The sequence below is a fragment of the Carassius carassius genome, chromosome 44 (genome assembly GCF_963082965.1).
Source record: "Carassius carassius chromosome 44, fCarCar2.1, whole genome shotgun sequence".
Classification (NCBI taxonomy): Eukaryota; Metazoa; Chordata; class Actinopteri; order Cypriniformes; family Cyprinidae; genus Carassius; species Carassius carassius.
This window is the reverse complement of record NC_081798.1, coordinates 9,564,829-9,592,354: the sequence shown is the minus strand read 5'-3', so window position 1 is coordinate 9,592,354 and position 27,526 is coordinate 9,564,829. Positions and strand designations below refer to the sequence as shown.

Sequence of the window (27,526 nt, the reverse complement as noted above, 5' to 3'; positions counted from 1 at the left end):
ATCAAATTTTGGAAGAACTGTCCTAATGTAACAATGTATTGGCCTACATGATGAAGGTAAAATAGGGCCCTATGTAAATCAATGAACTGGCCCGTGTTGAAGGATTTGCTTCTCTGGGTCTCTTCCCAGTTTCCCTGAAAATTATAAATGCACAATGGTGGAGGGAAGTTGAAAGTGTTTTGACTGTCAAATGACAGTGACAGTCTAAGTCCTGTGCTCAGGCAGGCCATGCTGCGTCCGTATCTCTGACCATGATTGCAGCATTTGAGTTGATTTGCATTACTGTTCTCTGCTGAGCTGCACCAGGGAAAAGAGCTTTTGCATTTTCATTTGCTTTGTTCATAGTCACCGTTTCCATTTGGAATAGTCTTTGTTACTACTTCTTTGTGCTGTTTTAATTCCTATATTAATTGTGGAAGTGCTATAGAAAATTTGTTCTGTGAATTTTTAAAAAAAAAAGCTTGAATCATATGAACAATAAGTTTATGGTTGCTGTAAACTAGAGTTTCTCATATGCTTTGTGGGATTTTCTCAGACCATGAACTGTTAGATTTGCTTCTTTATCTGTATCTATACACCAGGTAATCTTATGTAACCTCTGGTTTGTAGTGTGGAACAGTATAAGGATTTTTTATTTTACCAAAATATTTAAAATATTGGTCAAATTTATTACTGGACTTTACTAATGTTATCACACAGCTTAACTTAAAAATAATTCATTTTGGTGTAAATCTTATAACAGCTGTCTTGTTAAAATCTTATAGATGTTTTTGTGAACCAAAAAGCTCAAAAACCTATTGAAAGTTGATTGTGATATCTGAATAAGAAATCATGTTGTGTTCAAAATCATGTTTTTGACCATCATACACAATCGAACAGGCCAATAATATTTATAAAAAACCACCAGTTTAACTGATCTATAGTTAGTTGCTGTGTCAGCCAGAGATCAGCCAGATATTCAAAACTGGCCGTATGGTAGGAGTGTCCAAAAAGTACCCCAACCCCACCCATTGGTGCCCTACAATTTAAAATGAAGTTACTAGTTCCCAAAGACTGAAGGAGATAAGCAAAGCGAGCAGAGGACCAGTACACACTCTTTCTCCAGCCGCCCTCCAAGATCTGTGCAGCGGTGTGAATCTACTGATAAACACCATTCTCACTACATCACTTGCAGGTGAGTTCTTCCATACAGTGCCAGTAAAAGTGTCTCACAACACATTACCTGGCTTTATTCGCACAAAATTATTTTCTGTGTTTAGACATAGAAGAGAGCAGGCTATATATCTTTAATGTTTGCCAAATATCTGATATACTCTGTTCTAGGAAATATGTAGGAAATGTTGTTATAGTCTAGATCTTAGTGTCCAGACAACCAATTTAATCGGTTAATTAACATATAAGCCAATAAATAAATAAGTGTGCCGTATGCAATTAATTTTTATTAACTTACATATTAAGTTAATTATTATTTATTATTAATATTTTTTTGCCATTAAAACCAGCACGTTTTAAAATAATGTTAGATGAGCAAATTACTGTTCGTTGTAGTTAAGAGACTAGACTTAAACAATAATTTAATTAAAAGAAAACGAAAGAAGCTGATGTAACTTATTAATGTCAAGGGAAAATGTTCCAATTTTGTTTACCCCCATTTTATTCAAAATGTATGGTTATATACCTATATCTTTTTCTCTCTCTCTCTCTCTCTCTCTCTCTCTCTATATATATATATATATATATATAATGTGTTACTGCCTGTTTTATAACTGACTTGTATTCATACAAAGAAATATGATACATACTACTCTTATTAAATATACAATTTTAAACATAATATTTAAATAGGTTTAATATTAAATGAATATATTTCTAAACTTCTTGTAAAGCAAGAGACCTACATGTAACTGTCCGTGCCTTCACTGGTAGAATGGGCCGTTTGCGCTTCGATTCACAATTCGTAAATTTTGTTTGTTGAAAAAAAATGTGTGTGATTATTATAGACTGATAATGCATGATAAGCCAGTTATCAGGAGAATATGATACTATTCATAATCACTCAGCTAGATAGATAGTTGTTCTGTTCAGCATGCGATAACATGATTGACTGAGGAAAACAACAAGAAAATATGTTCCAACGTTGTCGCTTCTGAGGTTAACAGTCTTTAAAGTTATACAGTTTTTTATAGATTTGTATGTTTTTAAATGCCATAAGAAAAATATGATGCTTCTAGACTGAAAATTAATTTAAAAGACTAACATGACTAAGACTAACAAAGACTTTTGCAGGACAGACATATAATCAATATTGAACTTGCTCGACAGTTAGTCTGTTTTTCAAAGTCAATACCATGGTATTTCTGTTAATCTTTTAATAGTCAATTCCCCTAAGGGAGTAAATGTTGTTGTGAGCTAATGCTAACTGTTATGAAAGCCTTTGAGAAATTCAGACGTATTTATAGTGCTCACTTTTTGCCACAGTCAAATGAGGACGTTTTAAAGGGAAGTGTGACTGTCTAGATACCTTATTAAAGTATTATACTGACCAAGGGGGGTCTACAATACCTGTTAAGCTATCTGTTAGCATTCCAATTCATCTTGATTGCAGTTACTCAGCTGTAAGGATTGAGAAAAATTTTAGTATAGAATTTTGAATTTATTCATTCATAATATTGTCTGTCAACATTAATTATGCAATTATCATTTAAAAAAAAGCTCAATTAATTAGACAATTAGTTCCAATTAAGCAAGTCTAACCATTATTTTTTCCAAATGAAAGATGGAGAACTCATCCGAGCAGTCTCGTTGGGTGTCCCCCAGCCTGATCAGTCCAGACCAATTGGCAAACTACACCACAGAGCCTGGTTTACTGCCACCCGGTGAAGATGATGAGCCTTTCTATTCCAGCTCTGAGACTGAATTACTGCAGTCATATTATTCCACTAGCGGACAGAGCCGAGCCTCGTCGTCTTACAGACACAGTCCAGGTGAGATTCTCACTGCTGCATTTAAATTATATATATTTAAATGCAAATTGTAAATACCATAAAAGATCAGGAATTGTCCAAAGACATGGAACCACTGTTTTGCTGGTTTCCACTCCACCATACACTCCCAAAAAATATAGGTTCCCAATAAGGGTTTTAGTAGCGAAGCAGAACAATTTTAATCTACAGAACATGAAAAGGCTCTATGGAAACTGAAGGTTCTTTATGGAAACATAGATGCCAATAAAGAACATTTATTTATAAAAATGTAAAGGGTTCACCTTAAAATTTAAAGTCTGTTATCCTTTACTCACTCTGATTTTATTTCAGATTTGTAGGACCATCAATGATTTTTTTTTCAATATTTGAGTCTAAATGTGTTCATGTTTTAATTCCATTGAAATAGTTCGCCAGGTGTACTCCTCTCCATCAATTCTGGGAAACATCCAGTGGCTGGATAACTCTGCGGGTCACTCTCTAAACTCTTCCTACAACCTCACATCCACTGTCTGGGCAAGCAGCCCATTCACAAAAACGCCTCTCCACCCTCACACCTCCACGTCCATCTACTCAAACAGCACTACCCCATCTTTCACCTCCCCCAAAGAGGGCTTCCCTTCCCCAAGTCGTGATGGGAAGGAAAGTCCCAGGCTCCAGGAAGTCCTGAAAGCCGAGCGGCTGAGTCCCATGAGTGGAGGCGGAAGCAGCTTTCTCAATCTGAGTTCAGCCTCTGGAGGGGTGTACAGTCCTTCTTCACACATGCTGGGTCCATACGGGTCGTACATGACCACGTCACAGGACTATAGTTCAGCAGCGCTCTATTCTACTGGGGGACCCTGGATGAGCCCTTCATCATTCTCACCCAAACTTCGCAACAAGATGAGACTTTCACCCCCGGGTATGTAAATGTCCTCTGGAATTGATTGAAGAAATGTAAAATCATGCACGATTCAGCATAATAATTACTGTTGATATTGACAGAGGCACGTGAATGCGTAAATTGTGGTGCCACTGCCACTCCCCTGTGGCGTAGAGATGGGACGGGCCACTACCTCTGTAATGCTTGCGGACTGTACCATAAAATGAACGGCCAGAACAGACCCCTCATCAGACCAAAAAAGAGGCTGGTACGTATATTAAAAAAAGAAAAAAAAGGGTGATAGTTTGTGATTATATCATGTCGAGTTAGAACTATTTATATATAATTTTCACAGTACACATTAGTTTTTTCAAATAAAATCATTAAGTTAAGGTTTACAATATCTTCATGTCTTTTAGTTGTATTTAGCAGATTAGAGCTTGACAACATTATAGTTTACATTTTGTGATGATGTATGCAATCAAGCAGCTGAGAATTGCCATTTAGTATATATAGCTTTATGGGAATATCCTATATATGTATACTTATGTATGCAGGTTGATATAAAGAGTTGGGCGATAATATGGTTTAATTTGGCAACAAAATAAAAAAATCAGGGTGTTGATATTTGCTATATAATATAAATATCTTTACCGGAGACAAATATAACATATAGTACATCAAATTTATATACAGAACTGTTTGAAAAAACATTTCTGCCTCAATATATATAAAAAAAAAAATCACATATCCAGAATTTTCTACATACTATGTATTGCTTTGTGTAAGTGTACTGTATGTAGGCAGTAAAGTAGCATATACTATATTCAGCTTTTTATATATATCCCTGGGTGATAATATAATTTACATATTTTTAATCATGTAAAAATCACATAGCTAAGATTTGCTAATATTTACTGCTTTGAGTGTACTGTATGTATCTGAGTAAGGGTGGATATTGTGTAGTTGTGTAATTCACTATTGATTATCTGGTGATTATACTATATTTCAGTGACAATAAACTTTGCTTCTGTCAGATTGTCAGCAAACGCGCTGGAACACAGTGCGCCAACTGCCACACGAGTACTACCACACTATGGAGACGCAATGCTAGCGGCGAGCCTGTGTGCAACGCCTGTGGCCTCTATTTTAAACTCCACAACGTGAGTGCACTCATTCATACTACATTCATCAGAGGAAAAAACAAGGAACTTCCAAAGCTAAAATCGCTTCTATGTCTTTTTGCAGGTCAACAGGCCTTTAACTATGAAGAAGGATGGAATACAGACACGGAATCGCAAGGTGTCAAACAGAAACAAGAAGGGCAAAAAGAGTGCAGCTTCAGAGGTTTACCCCGACATGTCTCACATCGCACCTCCTGATGAGCATGTAGGACCCTACTGTCTGAACCCAGGATCCCTCCTGTCCTACAGTCACACCCCTCACCTATTGCCCCCTTCCACTATGCACTCCTCTCCAAATTTGCCCTACATCCATCACCCAAACTCTGGAATGCTGCCCACATTAGTGTGACGGAAACATCTATTGGACCATAATGAGTCATGTACATTACGTTTACCTATAGTAAACACATTTTGCATAAATGCATTCCATCACATTTTTAAGTAAAGAGAAAATACATTAAAGCTGCTCCGTAACAGTCGCAGTCTACCAGCTTGTCAGTGATTTTGAACCAGTGATGTAGTTTGAATAGTGGAACAGTAAAACTGAAACTGTCAGCTATATTATAATGACAAATGTAAATATGAATTTATGGTTGATTGTATGTGCTATAATAATACAATGACTTCTTTTGAAATGTTCAATAAATGCTTTGTAATCAAATGAGGTTTTGAGGTTGAAAAATAAATTTTGTTTATTAATTAAAATATTTATTAAAAGTTGAAGCAATAATTTAAAAAAATATTAATGAAATATTGCACGTTCAATACCATTATATAGCCTGCTGATTAATACCATAGAAGTGTTTTTGTTGGATATGCCCTACAGTTAAGCCTAAGTAACTCCTCACTGATGCCAAACAACAAGTTACATGTTGACCTTAAGTTTTACTATCAAAGGAAACCATTTTCAATGTGGTGATGGTATTTAAATATTGCAAACTGTTTTAGACTTTGTGGTTTGGAGCTCGCTATTTGGACTTCATGTCATTCTAGCCATGCAATAATAGTGTCATTGTCCATTCATCCACTCCGCAGAGGCTTTAACAATTGATCTGCTTTTGGAGCATGAACATGCAAATAAAACACTTTCCATAAAGCTGGCGGAGGGTGACAAAGCATTTAACCAAGGTTCCACTTGTGCCATAAGGTCCTAAATTTAGCTCACATGGAAAAACTGTTTTATCTCTGTACATAACACAACTGCGGGCTGTGAGGCCCAGATGCTGGCAAAATAATTGCACCTGCACTGAAATTCTTACAGAGAACATTAGAACCAAGATATGCTGAAAAACAACTGGCCTGTGTCCACATACACATACTGTTAGTATGTACTGGATTTGACTGTTAATGAAGTATTTGCTGTAGGTATGCACTTGTTTAGTAGGAATACATTCCTGGACATCAGTTGACAATGACCTTTGATCTGTGTGTTGTTACCTACAGTACACATACAAAAAAAGAAGAAGAAAAAAAGTAATTTACTCAGTTGTTACCTTTTAGCATTTATACTTACAAACTGCCGTTTTACTAATGCAAGGTGTTGGGACAGTACAGTTTAGAGAGCTGTGAAAGTGATACTTTATCATGTTCACAGCACTCTCTACACAGACCCTCCTCCACAGCATCACCAGAGAAGAGCTTCCAAATAATGACTGCAAATGATTAAAGCATCTCTGAAATATTTCTCTTTGCCTTAGGGGTGGGCGGTTGCATCTTTGAGAAAACATCTTAAACATAACTCAAGCACCTGCAATTTTTGTTCCTCCGAAAAAGGCCCTAAAATAAACTAGCATACTTCATGGGGCAGTTTTAGAAATACATAATTATTTGCATACTTGTGTATACTGTGGGCAAATAATTGCATGATTGATCATTAGTCATGTGCAAGTGTGAGGAAGAGATCACGTCTCACGAGGAACCATGAACATCTGGGGACGCCACCTAAACCTTACCCCTTGCTGACTCATTAATCAGAAATGGTTTAAGAAAATTCACAGTTTGCAAATGCTTGCCTAATTCACCAGACGTTCAATCTTGAATCTTAACACTACTTATACATGCTTTTAAAATCCCTCTCATCTCAGACATTTGCATAAATATCAAGTGTTTGACAAATAAAAACAATCTTTACAGATATGATGTGTCCATGAAAGATGTTTTAAACGTTGACCTTACAAACTCTGAGTGGCAGGTGGGTATCTATTTTTTTTTCTGTTTTGTCCTCACTTAGTTTATCTGCTGGGACGGACAACCATGTATTGGGGAAATGGTGACAAATGACTGCAAGAGATTAGCAACCACAGGACCAGTCGAGCAAATTCAAAACGACATCCGTTACAGTTCTCATGTCTCAGTCTCTCCTCCCTCACTCTAATATTTGCAAATACAAACCCCATATGTTACATGTCCACTACCAAATCATTTATCAAAATTCTATTGAATCAGTGCACGTCCCACATTGTCAGACTCATGGACATCCATTCATTTAAAGATCTTGAGCAACCATACCCTCCATGAATGCATTAACACAATCTAAATTCTGCAAAATACGTCTCAAAATGATAGCATACTAATCATGTAACTAAGTGTCTGTACAAAGACATCATTGCTTTTTTTAAATAAACTACAAAGCATTTGTCAGGCTAACATGACTGTAAACCGGTTTTAAGACTACTGTAAATAAAGGTTTTTAGTTGACTTTTAGTTTAAAGATGTAGCTGCAATAAACATATTTGCATCATTGTATCAGTGGTCAACATTTGAAGTGGATCAAAAACGCCAACTTTGATGAAAGGTTTTGATCCACTTCAAATGCTGACTCCTGTATAATCTGTATTAATGAATGACATTGGTTTTACAGACAGTGACCTCTAAGGGCAGTGTGGTGCAAGTACAACAGTCAAGATAAGAGGTCAAGTCACAACTGAGAAGTTCATGAGGATTAAAATAAACAAAACATTATTTTAAAAGGACAGATGATGTTTATTTGCTGAGACGCTAATACTAATTGAGCACAACCAAATGCTCAGAAGCTCAAATAAATATTACAGCACCTGCTTCACACTGCACTGAAATAGTGGTCTGAGTGATATATTATTTATAATATATAATAGTTTAATAATTTTATTCAGCTTTTCTTCACAACAACAACATAAAATAACAACAAAAAAATAAACACCCAAGCACTTGATTGTGAATTACACTGCCTTTTTTATTTCATCAGGGAAAAAACAATAGACCTATCAATTTCATTACAATTCCAACAAGTGTATGATTAAATACAGAAAACAGTATACAAAAAAAGAAGAAAAACTCACCAAAGGCTATGGATCGGTTGGAAAAAACAATTACACAGTATATTAGTTTTCCCGCTTTTTGACAGCAGAATTGTTAGAGAGTAAACAGCACTTCCAGTAAGACTGTGTAACTGCTCAGACTCAGTTCATAACATATTGTTCACTGTCAGCAAAATGTGAGGTAAAAGCTCTGACCTACAAATCTGGGCATGGATAGACAGACAGAGAGGGAACTATCACCAAAAGTCATCATCTACCAAGTAACCCAACTTTCTTCCCCTTCACTTCGAATCGTCCTGCTGGTCTGTAGTGGCTCTCTTCAGAAGACATGCTGCCTGACCAGGTCGCCTCGTCAGGACTGGAACCCGAAACGGAGCTATCTAGACTTTTTGGCCCAACTCTGGGAGAACTTCTGCTTGCCCTGACATCTCTTTCGCAACGGAAGCTCTCTCGCAGCAATGTCCCTTTTGTGTGGGACTGACCTACCAAAGGCCTTATCGTCATAGTTGGTTGATTGGGATTTTTATTAAGCATCACTTCTGGCTCTGAATCACTGTCAGAGTCAATGGCAATAGGTTCTGAGGATGATCCAGGGCATGGCTTGAAGGCACAGTTGCTTAGACTACTTTGTCCAGTGTTCAATGGCAGCATTTTCCCCTTAAAGTCTGCAGAGAAACCAACAGGAGACTTCAGCTTAAATTTTGAGGTCCTTGAGAATGCGCTTTTTTCATCATCATTGACTTCGAACAGCCAGCTTGAATCAAAGCTCATGTCATGCTTGAGCTGGCTTACTGCCCTCATGTTAAAGCCAAGTAACACAGCAGGTTTGCGGGTGACAAAGTCCCGGTCACATGAGCGCCGATGGTTGGCAAAATGGCTTGAAACATCGGACTTCCACAACCAGAGGCTTGCAGCAAGTTTCTCGATCTCTCGTTGGGAAGGGTAGGGATGGCGATTGAAATACGCTGTAAGGAAAGCTTTGCGTGCTTCGTAGGACTCGTTACCATGACCTTTCGGATCCAGTGCCAACACAACCGGCTCCTCTGGCTTCTCAACAAAGCCTGTAGGGTAATACCTAGACTGGTCTACCATCTTCCTTCTCTTGGGGTCAGATGCATCTGGGGTAACTAACTCACGTTTGAGAGACCCAGCTCCAGGTGATCGCAGTCCAGGCATAATAGGCTTGGTGCCTTTAGGGGTCTGGCAAACACCTCGGCAGTGCACCAAATGGAGTGTGATGGTGGAAGCAGTCATGTTGCTAGTGTACACTCCCAGGCAGTGGATGCACTTGTAGGTTAGTTTTTTTTCTACAGGGTGCAACGTTTGGAGAACCTGATGACGATCCCGTAAATGATGGGCTAGGGCGTCCGAGATGGGACCTTTGAGAATAGTGAAGCATAGTGGGCAGAGTGTTTTCCCAACTTCTTTCTTTTGTGACACAGAAGACTGGGACATGTTTCGGACCACAGAATCAGTTTGCGTATCTGGCTGCTTTACAGCCATCTTTGCAGGCTTAGCCATGGCGCTGTTCTGTGGTGGTTGACTGGCAGCTGAAGAGGCTTCAGGGGTCTCTTTCATGTTGTAGGTGGTTACAATAAGCTGAACATTTTTGGGATTTCCTTGCTGAAGTGTGAGATCGAATGTTAGAGGAGAAGCAGTTGGCGGATCCCCTGGTTCATTAGGGTGCGCCAGACGCTTGTGTGCTACAATTTTCTCAACTTCGTGAAAGGTGGAATGACATTGTGGGCATGACAGCCCATGCACTAGCATATGGTTCAACAAAGAGTCGCTGGGTAGGTAACGGTTACAGTACAGACACTTGCTAGTAAAGTTGTGAATCTTCATGATGTATTTGGCCATCACCCTCACCTTCTCCGCCTGATGTTCCTTTTCAAAGTGAGCACTATATGTGCTTTCAGGGAAAAGTTCATTACAGATGGTGCAAATCTTCCACTTTTGTGTTTGTGAGGTGTTCAAAGCATTGGCTGCTGCTTTCTTGGCCTGCAGTGATGTCAGTGTGGAAGTAGCAGCATGCACAGATGAAAGAGGTAGGTTCTTCAGTGAGGGGGAGAAAGAAGCTGACTGGGCATTAAGATGTGTAGCACCATGGACTCCAAAACCGCCCAGGTGTTTTCCTGTATGTGACTGGGACACCGCACCAGACACGAAAGCTTTATCAGGTATTGTAACGCGAACTGCATGACCAGGCACGGAGTTGCTTGCAAGAGTTTGCTTGAAATGGTTGACGACAGGTAACCCCACCATTTTGGGCATGCTGAAGCGATTCAATTGAGGTGTTTGAGGACGCACACCAGGAGTGATTGCAATCCCCCTTTGGATTATGTTCGCCTGGGGTCTCTGTACTATGACATTGGTGTGCCCAATCATAGCAGTGACTTGATGGCCAATGCGCTCATGGAACTCAATGACATGCTGGACCAGTGCTTCATAAGAACGAGGTGTGAAGTGGCAGCTCTTGCAGTGAATCCCATGACTGTTACCAGGGACCTCTACACTGTTTTCTTGCTTCTCTGAGTTTCTTCCTAGGTAAGGTGTAGTCACATGCTGGAAGTGTTCCCTGTAAATATGCCTGCGCACCACGTTGTACAGTCTATCTCGGTAGGTGCACTTCTTGCAGTAGTACACCGCGAGCTCCTTTCGATCGCCCAACATAGGCTTGTCTAATCGCATACCGTCCCTAACCCCTACTGGAGCTCCGTGAGGGCCGACGACACCCTGACGCACCATATTGTGAGGCATATGGAAGAGCCTGACATGGGTTTCCAGAGTCCTTTTGTTCCCACTGTATGTGCAATAGGAGCAATTAAGAAGGATTCGGCTCTCAAAGTCTTCTCTGTGAACATTGCGGAAGTGGTTTTTGTAGGCAGAGAAATACTTGGAAGCAAATTGGCAATCTGAGCAGCAAAACTGCTTTGTTCTGTAGTCCTGCAACATTTGAAAACAAAGCAATATTACAAAATGTTTATGCAATGCGAAATATTTTGCTTTGAGGACTTCTGTTGCAGTGGCTGTGGGGGACATACCTGTGACTTTGTCCAGGATGGATCCCACATACAAATGTCAAGGTAAAATTGTTTCATGTATGAATCACTGGGGCTGAAATCTTTGTAGTCCTACAGGATGGACAGGAAGTAACTTAAGTGTATGCATTAAAACAACAGATGTATTTTTAATTTGATGTTCACTATGACTAGGAAACACAATGACAGTTCAAGAATAATCACCTCCACATGTTCTTTGCAGTAGTCAAGGCCAATGTCACTCAGCAGTGTCTTGACTTTTTTCCTGGCCTTCCTCAGCCGAGTGAGGTTATTCACTGGAAGTTGAAACATCTCTTCTAAGAAAAAAAAAGATTTTAGTTAATCTCCCAATTGGTCAAATTTCACTCAGCATTTTCTACCCATGTTGTGCAGACCAATATAGATTTGTTATGCACTTATATGTAGTATAGATGCAGCACCATAAAAAAGCAATGATTTTCAGTTATTAATGTTATTTGCAGTCAGCCATAATTAAATTATTCCACAAATGCAGGTGTTCAATTAAAGAACAGGGGTACAGGGATAACAACATGTTGCCACCAGCTTTTATGAGCCTCATGGGAGGGCGCATCACATTAAACAATTTTAAAGGGATAGTTCAAGGGTTAGTTCACCCAGATAGCAAATTTATGTAATTAATAACTTACCCTCATGTTGTTTCAAATCCGTAAGACCTCCATTTATCTTTGGAACACAGTTTAAGATATTTTAGATTTAGTCCGAGAGCTCTCAGTCCCTCCATTGAAGCTGTGTGTACGGTATACTGTCCATGTCCAGAAAGGTAAGAAAAACATCATCAAAGTAGTCCATGTGACATCAGAGGGTCAGTTAGATTTTTTTGAAGCATCGAAAATACATTTTGATCAAAAAATAGCAAAAACGACAACTTTATTCAGCATTGTCTTCTCTTCCGTGTCTGTTGTGAGAGAGAGTTCAAATCAAAGCAGTCTGGATATCCGGTTCGCGAACGAATCATTCAGTTCACCAAATCGAACTGAATCGTTTTAAACGGTTCGCATCTCTAATACGCATTAATCCACAAATGACTTAAGCTGTTGACTTTTTTAATGTGTTTGACACTCCCTCTGAGTTCAAACAAACCAATATCCCGGAATAATGCATTCACTCAAACAGTACACTGACTGAACTGCTGTGAAGAGAGAACTGAAGATGAACACCGAGCTAGGTAACGAACAAAACATTGACTCATTCACGAGTCAAGAACCGTTTCTGTCAGACGTGTCCGATTCGTGAACCGAGGAGCTGATGATACTGCGCATGTGTGATTCAGCATGAAGCAGACCGACACACAGGGCGTCTGAACTGAACTGATTCTTTTGGTGATTGATTCTGAACTGATTCTGTGCTAATGTTATGAGCGCGGATAAAACGAAGGCTTGAATCAAGGGCAATCATTGCAAATGACGCCATTATACGTCGAGCGCAAAAGAACCGGTGAACCGTTTTCTTCAACCGGTTTATTGAATCGAACTGTCCGAAAGAACTGATGCAACCAGTTCTTCACTCGTAAACGAGTCAGTCTATTGTGCGCTATCTGGCTCGGCTCGGTGTTCATCTTCAGTTCTCTCTTCACAGCAGTTCAGTCAGTGTACTGTTTGAATGCATGCATTACTCCGGGATATTGGTTTGTTTGAACTCAGAGGGAGTGTCAGCCACATAAAAAAAGTTAACAGCTTAAGTCATTTGTGGATTAATGTGTATTAGAGATGCGAACCGTTTAAAACGATTCATCCAGCTGCTTTGTTTTCAACTCTCTCTCACAACAGACACGGAAGAGAAGACAATGCTGAATAAAGTCGTTGTTTTTGCTATTTTTGGACCAAAATGTATTTTCGATGCTTCAAAAAATCTAACTGACCCTCTGATGTTACAAGGACTACTTTGATGATGTTTTTCTTACCTTTCTGGACATGGACAGTATACCGTACACACAGCTTCAATGGAGGGACTGAGAGCTCTCGGACTAAATCTAAAATATCTTAAACTGTGTTCCAAAGATAAACGGAGGTTTTACGGGTTTTAAACAACATCAGTGTAAGTTATTAATTACATAAATTTGCTATCTGGATGAACTAACCCTTTCACTCAAAAATGAAAATAATATAATCAATCACTCACTCACTCCAAACCCTTTCGTTCATCTTTGAAATAGTAACAGAGGTATTTTTAACTCCTTTGAAAGTCAATTAAGGCAAAACTTTGGTGCTTCAAAAAAGGTCATTAATAGTTTGTAAAAGTAACTGAATGGTTAATCCAAGTCTTCTGAATAGACATGATCGCTTGATATGATGAACAGATTTAGATTTGTGAACAATGCACATACACAGAGCACATCAAACATGGTAAATGGAACAGTACTTGCTTCAAAGATGAAAACAAATTAGGTTTGCCCTTGTCACTTTAGCATGGTTTGAGCATTTCACAAGAACCATTGAGGTTTGTTTTTCAGGTGTCCAGCAAGTACGGTTCAGCTTCCGTTTACTATCTTTAATATGCTCTATGTATGTGCAATTTTAAATTGTCAAAACTTAAGGTGAACTGATTTTCAGTTGAGGAAATGAAATCACTCAGATCCATTAAAATTATTTATTTTTAACGCCTTATGGGTTTGGGATAACATGAACGTAAATGATTACGGTTTTCATAGTTTGAGTGAACTAACCACTATTCTTTTAAACAATACAACCATATTAAACTTTTTAATGAAAGTGAAAGTGAAAGTGAAGTGACATTCAGCCAAGTATGGTTACCCATACTCAGAATTTGTGCTCTGCATTTAACCCATCCGAAATGCACACACACAGAGCAGTGAACACACACACACATACTGTGAGCACACACCCGGAGCAGTGGGCAGCCATTTATGCTGCGGCGCCCGGGGAGCAGTTGGGGGTTCGATGCCTTGCTCAAGGGCACCTAAGTCGTGGTATTGAAGGTGGAGAGAGAACTGTACATGCACTCCCCCAACCCACAATTCCTGCCAGTCCGGGACTCGAACTCACAACCTTTCGATTGGGAGTCCAACTCTCTAACCATTAGGCCACGACTTCCCCCAAATGTACACAGACACACACACACAAAAATACTATTAATTGTTAAGAAATGTTCTGAAAATTACAAAACACAGTGTGTAAATGTGAATGCAATGCCCAAACAAAATAAACCCTGTTCAAAAAAAAAAATCTGCTGAGACATCACATCAGAAGCAGCTGAAGACACACTTCTTCCACAAGCACCTGGAAAGTTCACTTATCTTTTCTGCATTTAGTGCATGCCACTGCGCACTTTCAAATACTTTATTGTAAACAACAAATTAATCTAGATCTAAATTTGTCAGAAGCCTTAATAACATACTCATCCTTTGACATACAGTTAGCCAATATCAATCAGTTATGGGCAATGAACACTACACATGCAGCACTAAAAGGTCAATGGTGTGATAGATTTTACAGAATGTAAACAAACCACTCTTATATAAACCTGACTTCTGAGGCACAATGCATGCATGCAGCAACTGCAGCCGGGACTGTTTTTCTTATAAATGCAACTGCAATAGACAATACAGGCCACAGCAGGCCTTTTTGATAGGCTCAGCAAAAAATACCTCATTTGTTTTGACAGTCTGAGCTGGCGTTGGCCTTGCCGCATGTACCAACTTTCCAGTGAGAGTGAATTGCTTCTAATGTATGATTTCATTTAAAAACGAACTTAGTTTAGCGATAACAAAACAATTGTTACTCCTTGCACATATAAGCAGTTAGCGCGTTAGCTTAGCCATATTGAATGTTTAATGTCCACACTGAACTCCACACAAAAGCAGCGATGCCAAAGAAAGAAAAGCAGACGTTTATAATCACACATTACCTGCTTTACTTTACGGTCTCGCATGGAATTTGAGCGCTTTGCTTTCAGAGCCAATGAAGAGTTAGGGTGAGAAGACAGAGACGGATTGAGGTTTATTCGGCAGATGCTGCAGTCCTTCGCGCCGCTGCCGCCGCCGGTGGATTTCGGCAACTCATCCTGAGAATCCGCACCATGTGTCATCAGCTGGATTAACACAGGCTACTGGGCAGTTTCTGTCGACCTCATGGACTTGTTCTTTAATAAACGACTTGGACAGACTGTTTTTTCTATTCAGTACAAACACGGGGCAGGGAACAGACTTTTTTTTCTCTGAGACTGTTCCTTTCCACAAACTAGCCCAGCCTGTTCAAAATGGCCGACGCTTGCAAACGGAAATGACATATATTTGTGTATAGTTCAAAAGTGGTCACACTGATGTCTGGGGAAGATTCATCACCGCCACACAAGTAACAGGTAGGTTTAAGTCATCGATTCATGAAAGAATTGTAGATTTTGTTCTTGTATTAATTTTATTCGTTTGGGTTTATGCCGCATTCCAGGCAACCCGTAACCCGTGTTTTTCCAACCTTCTACCCGTGAAACTGCACTGGAACAGCAGTCAAACCCGTGACTTCCCACCCGTGAACTCGTACTAGATAGATGTACTCCGAGTTACGAACTCTGACGTCACATAGCCTGCGAAACAGCCTCTACGGATAATATTGCCTATGGATGCAGTGTTTACGCAAGTGGTGCACGTTAAAAAAACGATTTTAGGACAATATAACATTGCAATAAAATTAATAATCTAGCTACAATTGCTTGCGCTCAGGAAGTTTGGTGTGACTTGCCTGGAACGCTATAAAGACGTGAGTCGTGGTTTGAAATCGTGACTTACGGGCTCAAAAACCTGCCTGGAACGCAGCATTACACATCAATTGAGATAATGAAATTACTGGTTAAATGTCATCAACATTGGAGGTGGTAGTGTCAAATCCAAGACTGCTGTCATATGCCAGTCCAATATTAACATAAATGAATGAGGGTAAGTTTATGATTTAAAAATTAGCTGTATTTTCCCATAATCTTGAACCAAAGTGGTTCCTGTATTTTTGTATATGACACCGTGTTCTCTCTTGCCTTGCACATACAGTGGAGATCAAAATTAGAGAACAACCTACAATACATTTCAAGCCCACTGTTTAGTCCTAAGTTACCCTAACAAGAGTATAAGTTTTGAAGCAAATTTTTAATAAATTAATTTAATTCTGACTCTTTATGGGGAATCGGTTCAACACTGCAGCTGGAATTGCTTGCCAGTTTAGTGATGAACAGGGTATGGATCTGTCTCTGCACATTTAAGAGAAATCAGACTTAAAATGCTCTCTGCAGTTACAAAGTCTATCATTAGGAGAAAAAAAGGGCTAAACTCACATTTGCTGAGGAGCAAGTTGTTGCAAGAAGAACTGGTTCAAAGTTCACTTTAGTGATGAAAACAAATTTAATTTATTTTGGTCATGTGGGAAACATTATGTTCTGCATCAAACTGTGGAAAGACTGAACCCAGTGGGGGATGTTTTGTGCAGCAGGAGTTGTGCCTCGTATAGCTACATGGCAAGATGAATGCAAATGTTTATCAGAACCTCATTTAGCAACATACTTGCAGGGAACACAACTTGCAGTGTTTTCCCTGCAAGCATCTCTCAATCAGCCTGCAATTTTCATGCAAGACAAAGCCCCCTTTACACTGCAAAACAGGTAAAGCAGTTCCATGAACCCAAGAACACTGAAATAATGAAATGACTGTCTCAGAAATCTAAACCAAAGAAACCCAGTTACTTAGCTATGGAAGAGAGTGAAAGAAGATGATTACACCAGCGAAGTGTGGGAAACTAGAGATATCCTGTGGCCTACAATTCCTACTAATATTTTGACAGCGGTAGCCTTCCAAAATGTTTGATGTAAGTTCATTTTGTTCTCTAGTGGTTACTGTTCTCTAATTTTCATCACTGTCTTTCCACATAAAGGTTTTTATTGAAATGCCTTGGTTATTTTTCAAACATGTTTGTATAACAGTGTTATACCCACAATTAATATTCCTTCACATTTTGAGCAATGAAGATTAACACTTTTTTAACACTATTTCAAAAATGTATTTAATTACAACCTATACTGAATTAATCCAGTGGTTCCATGACTTCCAAAGTAACAACACGGGGTCCAGTCATCACCACCTTTGAAAGAGTACGATAGTCTAAGTGAAGCACACTGCATCCATTCACTCGGCACACAAACTGGCGAACCTAAGCAAAAAAAAAAAAAAAAAGATTGGAGGCCAGCTGATGATGGATTCAACATTTTTATTGCGTAAGCAACTGTGTTTGTGTTTACGTGTTATGATCACCTTGATTCCTGCTGCTGCAGCAGGGCTTGCAGGATCCACAGCCTGAACATAACAAGGTGATTTTCCACGCACTACAAAGCCCCAGCCTAGGGCATCACCGAGGATCTTTAATGATAAAACTCACATAAACAAACTGTAGTTCATTGTTCTTTTCATGGCCAACTAAGCATGATGTTTGCAAGACTTACCGTAAGAACTCTTTTTACATAAGGAGCACCTGGAGATAACAGCTCTTCACAGGTTACACATCTTTTCAGCACTGTCGAAAATAATAATACAAATTACACCCACATTTTATGATCAGAATTTGAAAACTGATAGAATACTTTGTCTCTTGGAATTTGACAGTTGTGCCTCTTATAGATTTTTAAAAGCATGCAAATGCGCTCCTATAATAACCTGATGTGGGATTGCATCGTACTGCAAGGGCAACGGTAAGAGAAGCAGTGAGCGGGTATCCACGAGAACTATGCTGCTGGTGCGTCAAACTTCCACACCGTCCATCCAAAGTAGGTTGAACTGTGATTATAAATTAGAAAAGCTTATTTACAAGTTTATACATTGATCTACAATTCCGTTTGAAACTTTAGGATGATTGTTGAAATGTTTTTAAATGAAGTCTCTTATGCTGTAATACTGTAAAATATTAGCACAATTTAAAATAACTGTTTCTATTTGAATATATTTTGAAATGTTATTTATTCCTGTTGTGGCAAAGCTGAATTTTCAGCGGCCATTATTCCAGTTTTTGGTGTTGCATGATCCTTTAGAAATCATTCTAATTTTGCTAATTTGTGTCCTCGAGTTATATGTCTTATTATCAGTGTCGAAAAACAATTTTGCTGCTTAATTTCCTTTATAACAATTTCTTTACTATCACTTTTCCTTCATCACTGTTAAATAAATCTATTATTTAAAAAAAAAAGTCATATACTGACCCCATTATATTATATTAGTAATTACAAATATATATGAGTAATTTGCTCAAACGGTTATGTTGGCCTAATGGGTAGTCTTGTATTAGATTTTGTCATGTGTCAGGGGGTCCATGAGTAGTTTGGGGTTATGAAAAGGAGCCTTTAGTGTAAAATAAAATAATGAGAAACCCTAGGTTAAGGAGCTAGGTTGCTGACACAAAGGTTGCAGGTTACATGGATGTCCACGAAAATGAAGAGTTACTGAGCTCATTATGCTGTGATATCCCAGCTGTGCCCTTGAGCAAGGCACTTAACTTCATATTGCTTTCATTACTCCAGAGGGGTTGGCCAGGCAATTAGTGTGCTGAAACTCCCTCTGGTTAAATTGGGCCATTTGCCTAAGCACCACCTCTCAAGCTCTAACACTCCATATCAAAGCACTGAAATATCTTTGTAGTATTTGTACTGATTTTACTACCAGATAAGAAGTCACTGTTGCCTTCAGGTGGAGAAGTTTTGTGCATAGTGAAGGGACTGCCAGCCTGGTCTTCTTGGCTTTGTTGTGTTATACATTCAACCTCTTCATTCTCTGTCTCATGCAACAGTTCAGAAAGACGGCGCCGCCAGCTAAAGTTAATGCAGAATTGATACAGCAGCCCGCTGTCAAAGAAGTGGTGCTTCAGAGAGACTGCAAAGTGAAATGAAGAGTGGACTGTTTCAACAAGGCAATGCATAAAGAGCGAAATTACTGCAGATATAACGTTACTTCAAGAGGTTATCACTCTATACGGAGGTATGTTGCATTAGATTGACTTAACAGATCTTCTAATGGCTAAATAAAACACACCGTCATAATCTAAGTGATAGTTAGCTGTTCTTACCATGCTGAATGATACCATGCTCTAGTAGGGCCTTGCAGAGATCCAGTCCTTGCCGTCGACTCTCTATTTCACCGTTTTGTAGCAGCCAATCAATTAAAATGTAACCAGGGAAAGAACGGACATAAGCCACTCCCTTTTCCTGTCTCAGCTGTAAGATGGAGTCTTTGCTTGTAATCAGACTGTGAAAAGCAACAGATGAATTTTGAAAATCTCGTCTCAAAAAGTGATATAATGAAAATTATTTTGCTGCATTTATTAATGTAGATTAATGTTTATTATTTATCAATATATTACCATTTAAAAGTTTGGGGTTAGTAAAAATTGTGTATGTTATTGAAAAACGTCTCTTTCGCTGCCTTTATTAAAACAAAATACAGTAAAAACAGTAATTTTGTGAAATATTATTACAATTTAAAATAACTGTTTTACATATTTTAAAATGTAATTTATTCCTGTGATGGCAAAGTTGATTGCTATGATGATTTATTGCTCAAGAGATTTTTTTTTTCAGAATTCTATGACAAATAGAAAGTTTAAAATAACAGTATTTGTTTGAAAAAGAAATCCTTTGTAACATTACAAATGTACTGTCACTTTTGATCAGTTGATTGCACCTTCGCTTAACAAAAGCCTGTGTTAATTCCTTAAAGAAATTTACTGATCCCAGAATATTAAATGGTATATATTATTAATCCAATTAAATTTAAAATGTTTTAAAAAAAAATTTTACACTTCCCAAGAAAGTGTCTTACTGTTCATACAGCCTCTGTCCACGCATGAAGATCTTAACCTCTATGTTGAAAGGAAATGTGCCATCATCTTTTCTGAATCTGTATAAATATTGGGCATCTTTGAACACAGGCCACTTATCACACACTATAAAGATGAAAAGATGGTTAAGTATGCAATCTGTTTTCTCAAACATTAAGAGTCAAATAAATGGGACCTAAAATGAGTCAACAGAGAAGGAAAACAGACATGACCTTGTTGTATCACCCGCTTTGTTATTTGGTGTACATTAAATAATATTGTACCGTGATGAATGATATCATGGTCCATGAGGTGCTGCATGAGCGGGACAGCAGTCTCTCGATCAGGCACTTCTTTATGAGCAATCAGCCAGTCAACGAGCTCCTGAGCCACAAAACAATTCGGGTATGTTCGCAAATGGTGTCTACGGTCCTTGATCAACTTGCTATCATGTAGCCGCAATCTTCAAAATCAAGATAGTTGTATTAGCAACAATTATTATGCAAACATAAAGAATATAAGTCTACCTACTGTATAACAGAATAATGTTATAACAAATAATTCAATATTTGAAGTTTTGAGGTGTGGTGAGATTAATTTTGTTAATATAGCGTACCTTAGCTGTTCTCCGGCAATCATTATCTCTGCCTTTTGGTGTCTTGTCATCATTGTACTTTGAATGTTTCCCAGCAGCTCCATGGATGTTCTGTCAAGTCTCTGCTTCTGTGCACTTGTTTGATTCGCTTTATTGGTGCTTTTGTGTTTAGTAAATATTCAGCAGACTGGGGCACCAGTTCTTCAATACTGTGAATGTTGTGTATACAAATATATTCCCTCTCTGCATCCTTGTTACAAGCACTTTAGACATTGTTCTAGGTTTTGAGTGATGTGACAGGACTTTCCTAAAAATATACATAATGTATATATTTCATATAAATAAATTAAAAAAACCTTTAAAGGTAGTTTCACTGATGCTGTCTTAACTGTTCTTTTTTTAAATGTAAAAATTGTAAAACATATCAGCAGCTTCACATAATGGCCACATGGTGTCGGTAAAACAGTTAACAGAGAAAAATACACAGTCATACCACGAGATCTCAGAAAATCTTAGACTGAGATAATCACTTAGTTTTGGACTTGGGTCCAAATACCATCTTTACTTGTATTGGCTCATCTTAAAATTGCTTCCGTTCAAAGATATATTTTAACTTTAGTTTTTTTTTTAGTAGCCTATCACTTATATTACACCGTCTTGTTACAGTTTCACAGTCTTGTTCCTGAGAATGTTTGCGAATAGGAGAGAATCCTACTATATATATAAATTAAGCTGGGTGACTCTTACAAAACATGTCAAGGTCATATTTCTCCCCAAAATGATTAACATGTAAGAATTAATTTTTCCTAACTTTTTTATTTTTGTTATCTGTTATGCGCATAGTTCTTTGTTTTATTTGTTATAGTTAATAACTTGATTATATTTTAGTTAATTAATGCTTGCAGTATGTTATTTAGTTAAAGCAGTGGTTCCCAACCTTTTTCAACTCGCGGCCCACACAACCAAACACATGTTTGCGCGGCCCACTGCAAAATAAAAAAAAATAACTCACCCCGCTATTGTTGGGTTAATAACTTCGTACTCAGAAGCTAGATTGTTAAATGTATTATTGAAAGAACTAGGGCTGTGCGATATGGACAAAAATAAAAATAAAACACTATCGCGATTTCTTTGAAGTTTTTTCTTCAAAAAGTTGTAACGTCTCTGGAACAGACATAAGTCAAAATAATCACTATAGTAAAGGTGTAACAAAATGTATAGACTTATGGCAAAAAAAACAAAACATAAATATAAATAAATCCTCTGTCCAGGGATTTTTTTTTTTTTTTTTTTTGCAATGCATTGTTCATAGAGCTCATTAATTGTAGCGGTGCTTTTTTTTTATACGTTATACAGGTTCACACATAGACCTACTCCGTCTGCAGTGCGTATACAGTCTGTGTAAGCAGTTCAGAAGCAGCAGTGAGAGTGCGTTATTGTAACGCGAAAGCACATCCAAATAATGCACGAACGCGAATCTCTCTGTTCGCACGCAGATTTCCCTTTTCTCTGTCACAAACCCAGACGTGCCTGCTCAGATACACGCTGCTCTCGCCCGGGGAGAGGAGAAGGGTCTGGCTGCAGACTTGCACTTGCACTCTCAGACTTGCATTCTCAGACTTGCACTCTCAGACACTTGTGCTTCACAGTGTAGCCTATTAACCTGGAGTTAGGTATATGCCCGGTCTGTTCTGTTCTGTTCTCTTGCATTCTGATTGGTTCTGATAGCATACTGCGGGAGGTTAGGGCCGCGGAAAATCGTGCTATAAAGCCATTTAGAAATCGCGCACGCTCAAATTGTGATTTTATGACTATTTCTATTAATCGCACAGCCCTATGAATGAACTGGCAATGAACAGAAAATAACTCGGGCTGGCACCGTTCAGCAAAACGGGAAAACCAGATCCAGCCAGAGCTCGGCAGCGGATAGACAGTCAGCGGAGCAAGCAGTCAGGAGAAAACATGTTGACAGCCATTTATGCATGTTTGATTTTGTTGTTCTGTAGCATATGCAGCAAAAATATTAATTGGTGGTTTATTCTTAAACCAATCAGCGAGCTCGAATAGTGGAACCAAAGTTACAGTTTAATATTTATTTTTTGTTATTTAATTATATATATATATATATATATATATATATATATATATATATATATATATGAAATGATGTTATTATGTTATGACTTAGATATTTTTACATATATTAACAATATTATTATTTCTTGTAATAGTAATTGGCGGCCCACCTGCAATACCACCGCGACCCGCTAGGCCGCGGATCACAGGTTGAAAACCACTGAGTTAAAGCAATCATTTTAGTGTCATGTGCTACCCTGGTGGTCTTGTGAGGATGACTGTGATCTGAATTTATTATTGTTGGTCACAGTTGCTAGAGAGGCCAACTTTAAGTGATCATGTGGCCTTCCATAGCACCACCTGTGAGTATCAGTGCATTTTACAATGATATTCAGGTTTTAATTGCTCAAATTTATTATGGCAATTAGGGAAAGTGACATAACAGTCACATAAGTGTATCCCCTAATGCTTGTCACTATTAGTGGTCGTCATGCTGTGAAAAATATGTGCTGGCTATATTGTGATAGTATCGTGTATATAGTCTTTAATTTATGGACTGCTTATTTAAAAAAAAAAAAAAAGTTTTTTTTCTACGATATTGAGAATCACAATCAACCCCGCCAAACTGAAAATAAAAAGTGTGTTAATTTGTTTTTGTTTGATTAAATATTTTATTAATAGGTTCGCTATGAAAAATGCGACATTTGTTTTGGTGTAGGCTACTAAACGTACCGTGGACGTGTTTTGGTGAGAGTGACAGCTGTGATAGGAAAGAGGGCGTGGCCTCGCTGAGCGGCTGCTTTTAAAGCTGCGTGATTTACTTTCTTTTCAACACAGCTACATCCTGCGCTGTTCTCCGAGAGACCATCTGAAACTAAAAAGCGACTCGCAAACTTTCTGTTGGCTAAGGCGTTTAGGAGGGTGGCTAAAAGAGCTGTCTTGACTTCCAGCGCGATTTTATATGCGATTAAACCGTTTTTTCAGAACATTGATGCAACCTAAACCGCAGTAACAAGTTGTTCGCTTCATTGAAACATCAGCAGAAATCATGACGGCTGCGCAGCATCAGCTAAATTTGGACTACGGTGACTTTGACATGAGATTTGATGTGAAAAAGGAGGCTGCAGCTTTGGGACCGGACCGCTCTTTTATCCAGCAGTGCGGTGTACACGTGCCAGGCTCCGTGTCCAGCACACCCATGAGCACCCCGTGCAGCTCCGTGCCTTCCTCCCCGAGCTTCAGCCCAAGCGGACAGAGAAGCGGTGCTGAAGATCTCTACTGGACCCTGAGCACGGGGGCTTATCCGCAGCACGCGGATCCCCACTGCCTTGAACTGACACCCGAGGATGTCCGGGAAGCCTTAAGTGCCAATCTCATGCATGCACACCCTTCTCAGCTCCACCAGGCAGAGATGGAGCATGGATACAGGAGCATCGGTCAGTTCCACGCACCAAACATGCATCAATTCCATCAGCAGCAGTACTCCGACCTCGGCCACAATCCCGACTTCGCGCACGACAAAAGCGTGGATCAGTTAATGCAGCAACTCGACTTTGCACCTCAAGGCGCGACGCACCTCAGGTCGCATAATATCCACCAGCAGACGCACCACAGACGCGGCGAGCGCGCGGAGAGCCGCTTCTCCGACCAGCAGCTGGTGTCCATGTCTGTGCGCGAGCTCAACCGACACCTCCGCGGCATGAGCAAGGACGAAATTATCCGGCTGAAGCAGAAACGCCGTACCTTGAAAAACCGCGGCTACGCTCAGTCGTGTCGACACAAACGCGTTCAGCTGAAACACATACTGGAGAACGAGAAGACGAGCCTCGCGACGCAGGTGGAGCAGCTGAAGCACGAGCTCAATAAGCTGGTGCGCGAGAGGGACGCGTACAAACTCAAATGCGAGAGACTAGTTGTCGGAATGAACTGCCAGAGCAATGGACCCTGTTGTGAAAATCCCTCATCGCCTGAATTTTTGCGATAGTTCTGCATATATTTAATGTTGATAAAGTTTCTCCTTAATAATATAAAAAAACAGCTTAAAATTGTTTGCTGGTCTGACCAGCAAAACCGTCTTAGACTTCCTTGTTTTTGTCAGCAGAGGAGAAAGTTTTAATTCTGTTGTTTGGTATTTTAGCCTATATTTTCACTCAACTTTATCTCTGACATGTCAAGCTGGTTTTGATAATGCATCTTTTATCTTCTAGTTTTCACAACAGTCAGTCATCTCAGCTATGCAAATGACATTTGAACTTTTTGGAAATAGATGCATTGCCTTGGCAATTTTTGTTTGTTTTAACATTTTGTAATATCTTTAATTTGCTTCATTAATCAACTGTATTATTTTTTCCTCAAAACTCTTCTGAAGAGTAGACGATTGTGATTTGAATTTCATTGTTACCTCCAGAATAAATTTTTTAAGAAAAAAAAAAAAGCATTTGGATTCCCTTATTTTTCTTGCACTTCCCCAGAACGCAGTTCAAACTGCGTTTTTGCACAAAACGTACATAGCATGGATGTTTTATATGTAACCCATCAACAGACTGAGAACATAAGAAAAAAAAACAACAGTTCACAGGTATGTCTACTCGCAGCAACCTTTGACCTTGCTCAGCGGCTGTTTCCTGAGACAACTGTGTTTCTAATGACTCGAGAGACTCGGAGAAGAGCTGCACAGCACTGATTGTACCAAGGTGGAAATACGCTTTGCTCTCTTCTCCTTAAGAGGAAAGCAAAGGCTATCCATCTGAACTGTTTTTTGATTTCTCTTGAAAATAATAGTTTTATTACGAACTCCAGTAACACCGAAGGATTTGCTGGAAAGGCCAGCCTAGTATGACAAACTTTACGAGCAAAATGAGTAATCTACACTCTAAACCACAATGTTGGAACATTTGCACTTTTGTAATGAATCGAAAATGATTTAAAGTCACGCGAATGAAAAAAAGTGAAGCAGTGCGATACACTTTCACAACACTGACATAAATAGATCTTCAAACACTAGTTGTTATTTTTGTTTTACACAACTCTTCTTTTCTCGGGATCCAAACTACATGTGTGGCAAAACAGCCTTTAACCCTAGACCTTGTTGTCAACTGCTCCTTAACAGTTAGCAAAAGATTGACCTCCTTGTAATGACGTGCCACCTGTGCAATACAGGGTCACAGGTGCAAAAGCAGTTTTTCACTGAGCAACAGCTTCATGATCTCTTTCTCATTCCAAGGTTAGCTTGTCATTCATGAGAATGGTTTTTATGAAAGCGTTGTATGGGCTGATCAATAGGACTAATGTGCCAGAAGACTCATTAGTAACATTCATTCAGGATTTTTCAAAGCACTTATAATTTCTCGGGTTCCGATTGACTCCATACAAATGCATGTATTTTTTAAAATGTAGATAGGGCTAGTCATTTGTATCATTGACGGTGTTTTTTTATTTTGTGCTGTTCTTGTAGTTGGGAAGACTCTGTGTACAGTGTTTTATCACTGGAAAAGCAGTGCTGTTGTAAAAGTCGGTAACAACCTTTTCTTGCGCGTGAGATATTGTGGCCGTCCCCTCCTTCCCCCACTCTGCCTTTGCCCGAGGGGGAGGGGTATTGAGTCAGCACTCTGCCCAAGGTGTCTGCTGCTCTGTGGCATCAGAGGGTCACTGAAACCAGAAAGACTGAGGCAGGAAGAGACCATGGACAAGCAAAAGTGCAAAAAGAGTTGGTATTATTAGACTAACAGAGGCTGTCAAATTCTGGTAGTAAAATGGTAGTTATGACTCTGTATGAGTTGGGTTTAAACTATTTATTGAACATATACATGCACACTGTGTTAATGTTTAGTATGAGTTTGCCAACTTGCCACATTGTACAGCAACTGCAAGTTATACTTAAGTTTAAGAACTATTTATTCTGTTTATTGATGATGATTATTATTATTACATTTATAAACTTATAGATTATATAATTATAAATGTATAATTTATTAAGAATGTAATTTATTATTGTACTATTTTGCTGTTACAGTCATCTAATAAAATAAATACAATTATATTTATTTAGTATACATTATTACATTTAATACCTTTACAATTTGTTTATATTATTTATAATATAATACATTCATTTTAATGTTTTATATTAAAATTGACAATATAAGCTACATTCATCTTTTAATATTATTAATAGTATTCTACAATAACGCAATATTAAATATGAAAAATATTAGTTATATTGAAAAATGTGTATTTTAAAATGTTTATATATTTTTAAAATATATCATTTATATGATTTCATTTCATTTATAATTGTATAAATGTATTATTTTGTACTTTTAATATATAATATACATTATTACATAAATGTAATCTACAATATACAATTAGAATTTCATATTATGATATATATTATGATTGATAATATTCAATTGCAGCAGTGAATATACTGAATACTGTTTAATAACACAGATTAATTCAATTAAAATGAGAATTAAATTAGCACCATTTAGGATATTTAAATTTGAACAATTCTTTAAAACATTAAGCATTTATATAATTTTCATTTTCATATCATTTCACTTATAACTGTAATTATTTAATTAAAATAATTATTTTTATTTATAATTTTAATATAATATACATTATAAGTATCGATGTAATATACATTTAT

General features: G+C 38.3%; 4 protein-coding genes across 4 annotated transcripts; 2 read left to right on the top strand and 2 right to left on the bottom strand.

Annotated features, from left to right (window-relative positions):
• The first annotated feature begins 1,021 nt into the window (after positions 1 to 1,021).
• Positions 1,022 to 5,692, top strand: LOC132126640 (GATA-binding factor 1-B-like). Its single transcript, XM_059538018.1, has 6 exons — positions 1,022 to 1,174; positions 2,777 to 2,984; positions 3,391 to 3,882; positions 3,966 to 4,111; positions 4,881 to 5,006; positions 5,092 to 5,692. The coding sequence occupies exons 2-6, from the start codon at positions 2,777 to 2,779 to the stop codon at positions 5,374 to 5,376; spliced, it is 1,257 nt and encodes a 418-aa protein (XP_059394001.1). The 5' UTR covers positions 1,022 to 1,174; the 3' UTR covers positions 5,377 to 5,692.
• A 2,521-nt stretch (positions 5,693 to 8,213) lies between these two features.
• LOC132126630 (activity-dependent neuroprotective protein a-like) lies at positions 8,214 to 15,646 on the bottom strand. The gene is made up of 4 exons (XM_059538006.1): positions 15,271 to 15,646; positions 11,569 to 11,681; positions 11,368 to 11,457; positions 8,214 to 11,269 (listed from the first exon to the last, which is right to left on the bottom strand). Exons 2-4 carry the CDS (start codon positions 11,674 to 11,676, stop codon positions 8,573 to 8,575), a joined length of 2,895 nt encoding a protein of 964 aa, XP_059393989.1. The 5' UTR covers positions 11,677 to 11,681; positions 15,271 to 15,646; the 3' UTR covers positions 8,214 to 8,572.
• A 1,774-nt stretch (positions 15,647 to 17,420) lies between these two features.
• Positions 17,421 to 21,078, bottom strand: si:dkeyp-97e7.9 (DEP domain-containing mTOR-interacting protein). The gene is made up of 9 exons (XM_059538007.1): positions 20,818 to 21,078; positions 20,486 to 20,664; positions 20,204 to 20,327; positions 19,452 to 19,630; positions 19,049 to 19,258; positions 18,053 to 18,172; positions 17,842 to 17,912; positions 17,654 to 17,758; positions 17,421 to 17,552 (listed from the first exon to the last, which is right to left on the bottom strand). The coding sequence occupies exons 1-9, from the start codon at positions 20,898 to 20,900 to the stop codon at positions 17,427 to 17,429; spliced, it is 1,197 nt and encodes a 398-aa protein (XP_059393990.1). The 5' UTR covers positions 20,901 to 21,078; the 3' UTR covers positions 17,421 to 17,426.
• A 2,614-nt stretch (positions 21,079 to 23,692) lies between these two features.
• On the top strand, positions 23,693 to 26,911 carry LOC132126632 (transcription factor MafB-like). Its single transcript, XM_059538008.1, has one exon. It carries the CDS (start codon positions 23,921 to 23,923, stop codon positions 24,854 to 24,856), a length of 936 nt encoding a protein of 311 aa, XP_059393991.1. The 5' UTR covers positions 23,693 to 23,920; the 3' UTR covers positions 24,857 to 26,911.
• The last annotated feature ends 615 nt before the right edge of the window (positions 26,912 to 27,526 follow it).

Bases quoted from the DNA above. Each gene is read 5' to 3' on its own strand.
- LOC132126640 (XM_059538018.1), top strand. From the start codon at position 2,777: ATGGAGAACTCATCCGAGCAGTCTCGTTGGGTGTCCCCCAGCCTGATC. The intron at 2,985-3,390 runs GTGAGATTCTCA...CCATTGAAATAG, and splicing joins GTCTTACAGACACAGTCCAG to TTCGCCAGGTGTACTCCTCT. The intron at 4,112-4,880 runs GTACGTATATTA...TGCTTCTGTCAG, and splicing joins TCAGACCAAAAAAGAGGCTG to ATTGTCAGCAAACGCGCTGG.
- LOC132126630 (XM_059538006.1), bottom strand. From the start codon at position 11,676: ATGTTTCAACTTCCAGTGAATAACCTCACTCGGCTGAGGAAGGCCAGG. The intron at 11,458-11,568 runs GTGATTATTCTT...TCCATCCTGTAG, and splicing joins ACTGCAAAGAACATGTGGAG to GACTACAAAGATTTCAGCCC. The intron at 11,270-11,367 runs GTATGTCCCCCA...CAAATGTTGCAG, and splicing joins CATCCTGGACAAAGTCACAG to GACTACAGAACAAAGCAGTT.
- si:dkeyp-97e7.9 (XM_059538007.1), bottom strand. From the start codon at position 20,900: ATGGAGCTGCTGGGAAACATTCAAAGTACAATGATGACAAGACACCAA. The intron at 17,759-17,841 runs GTAAGTCTTGCA...TTATCATTAAAG, and splicing joins ATGTAAAAAGAGTTCTTACG to ATCCTCGGTGATGCCCTAGG. The intron at 17,553-17,653 runs GTGATCATAACA...TTTTTTGCTTAG, and splicing joins CTGCAGCAGCAGGAATCAAG to GTTCGCCAGTTTGTGTGCCG.
- LOC132126632 (XM_059538008.1), top strand. From the start codon at position 23,921: ATGACGGCTGCGCAGCATCAGCTAAATTTGGACTACGGTGACTTTGAC.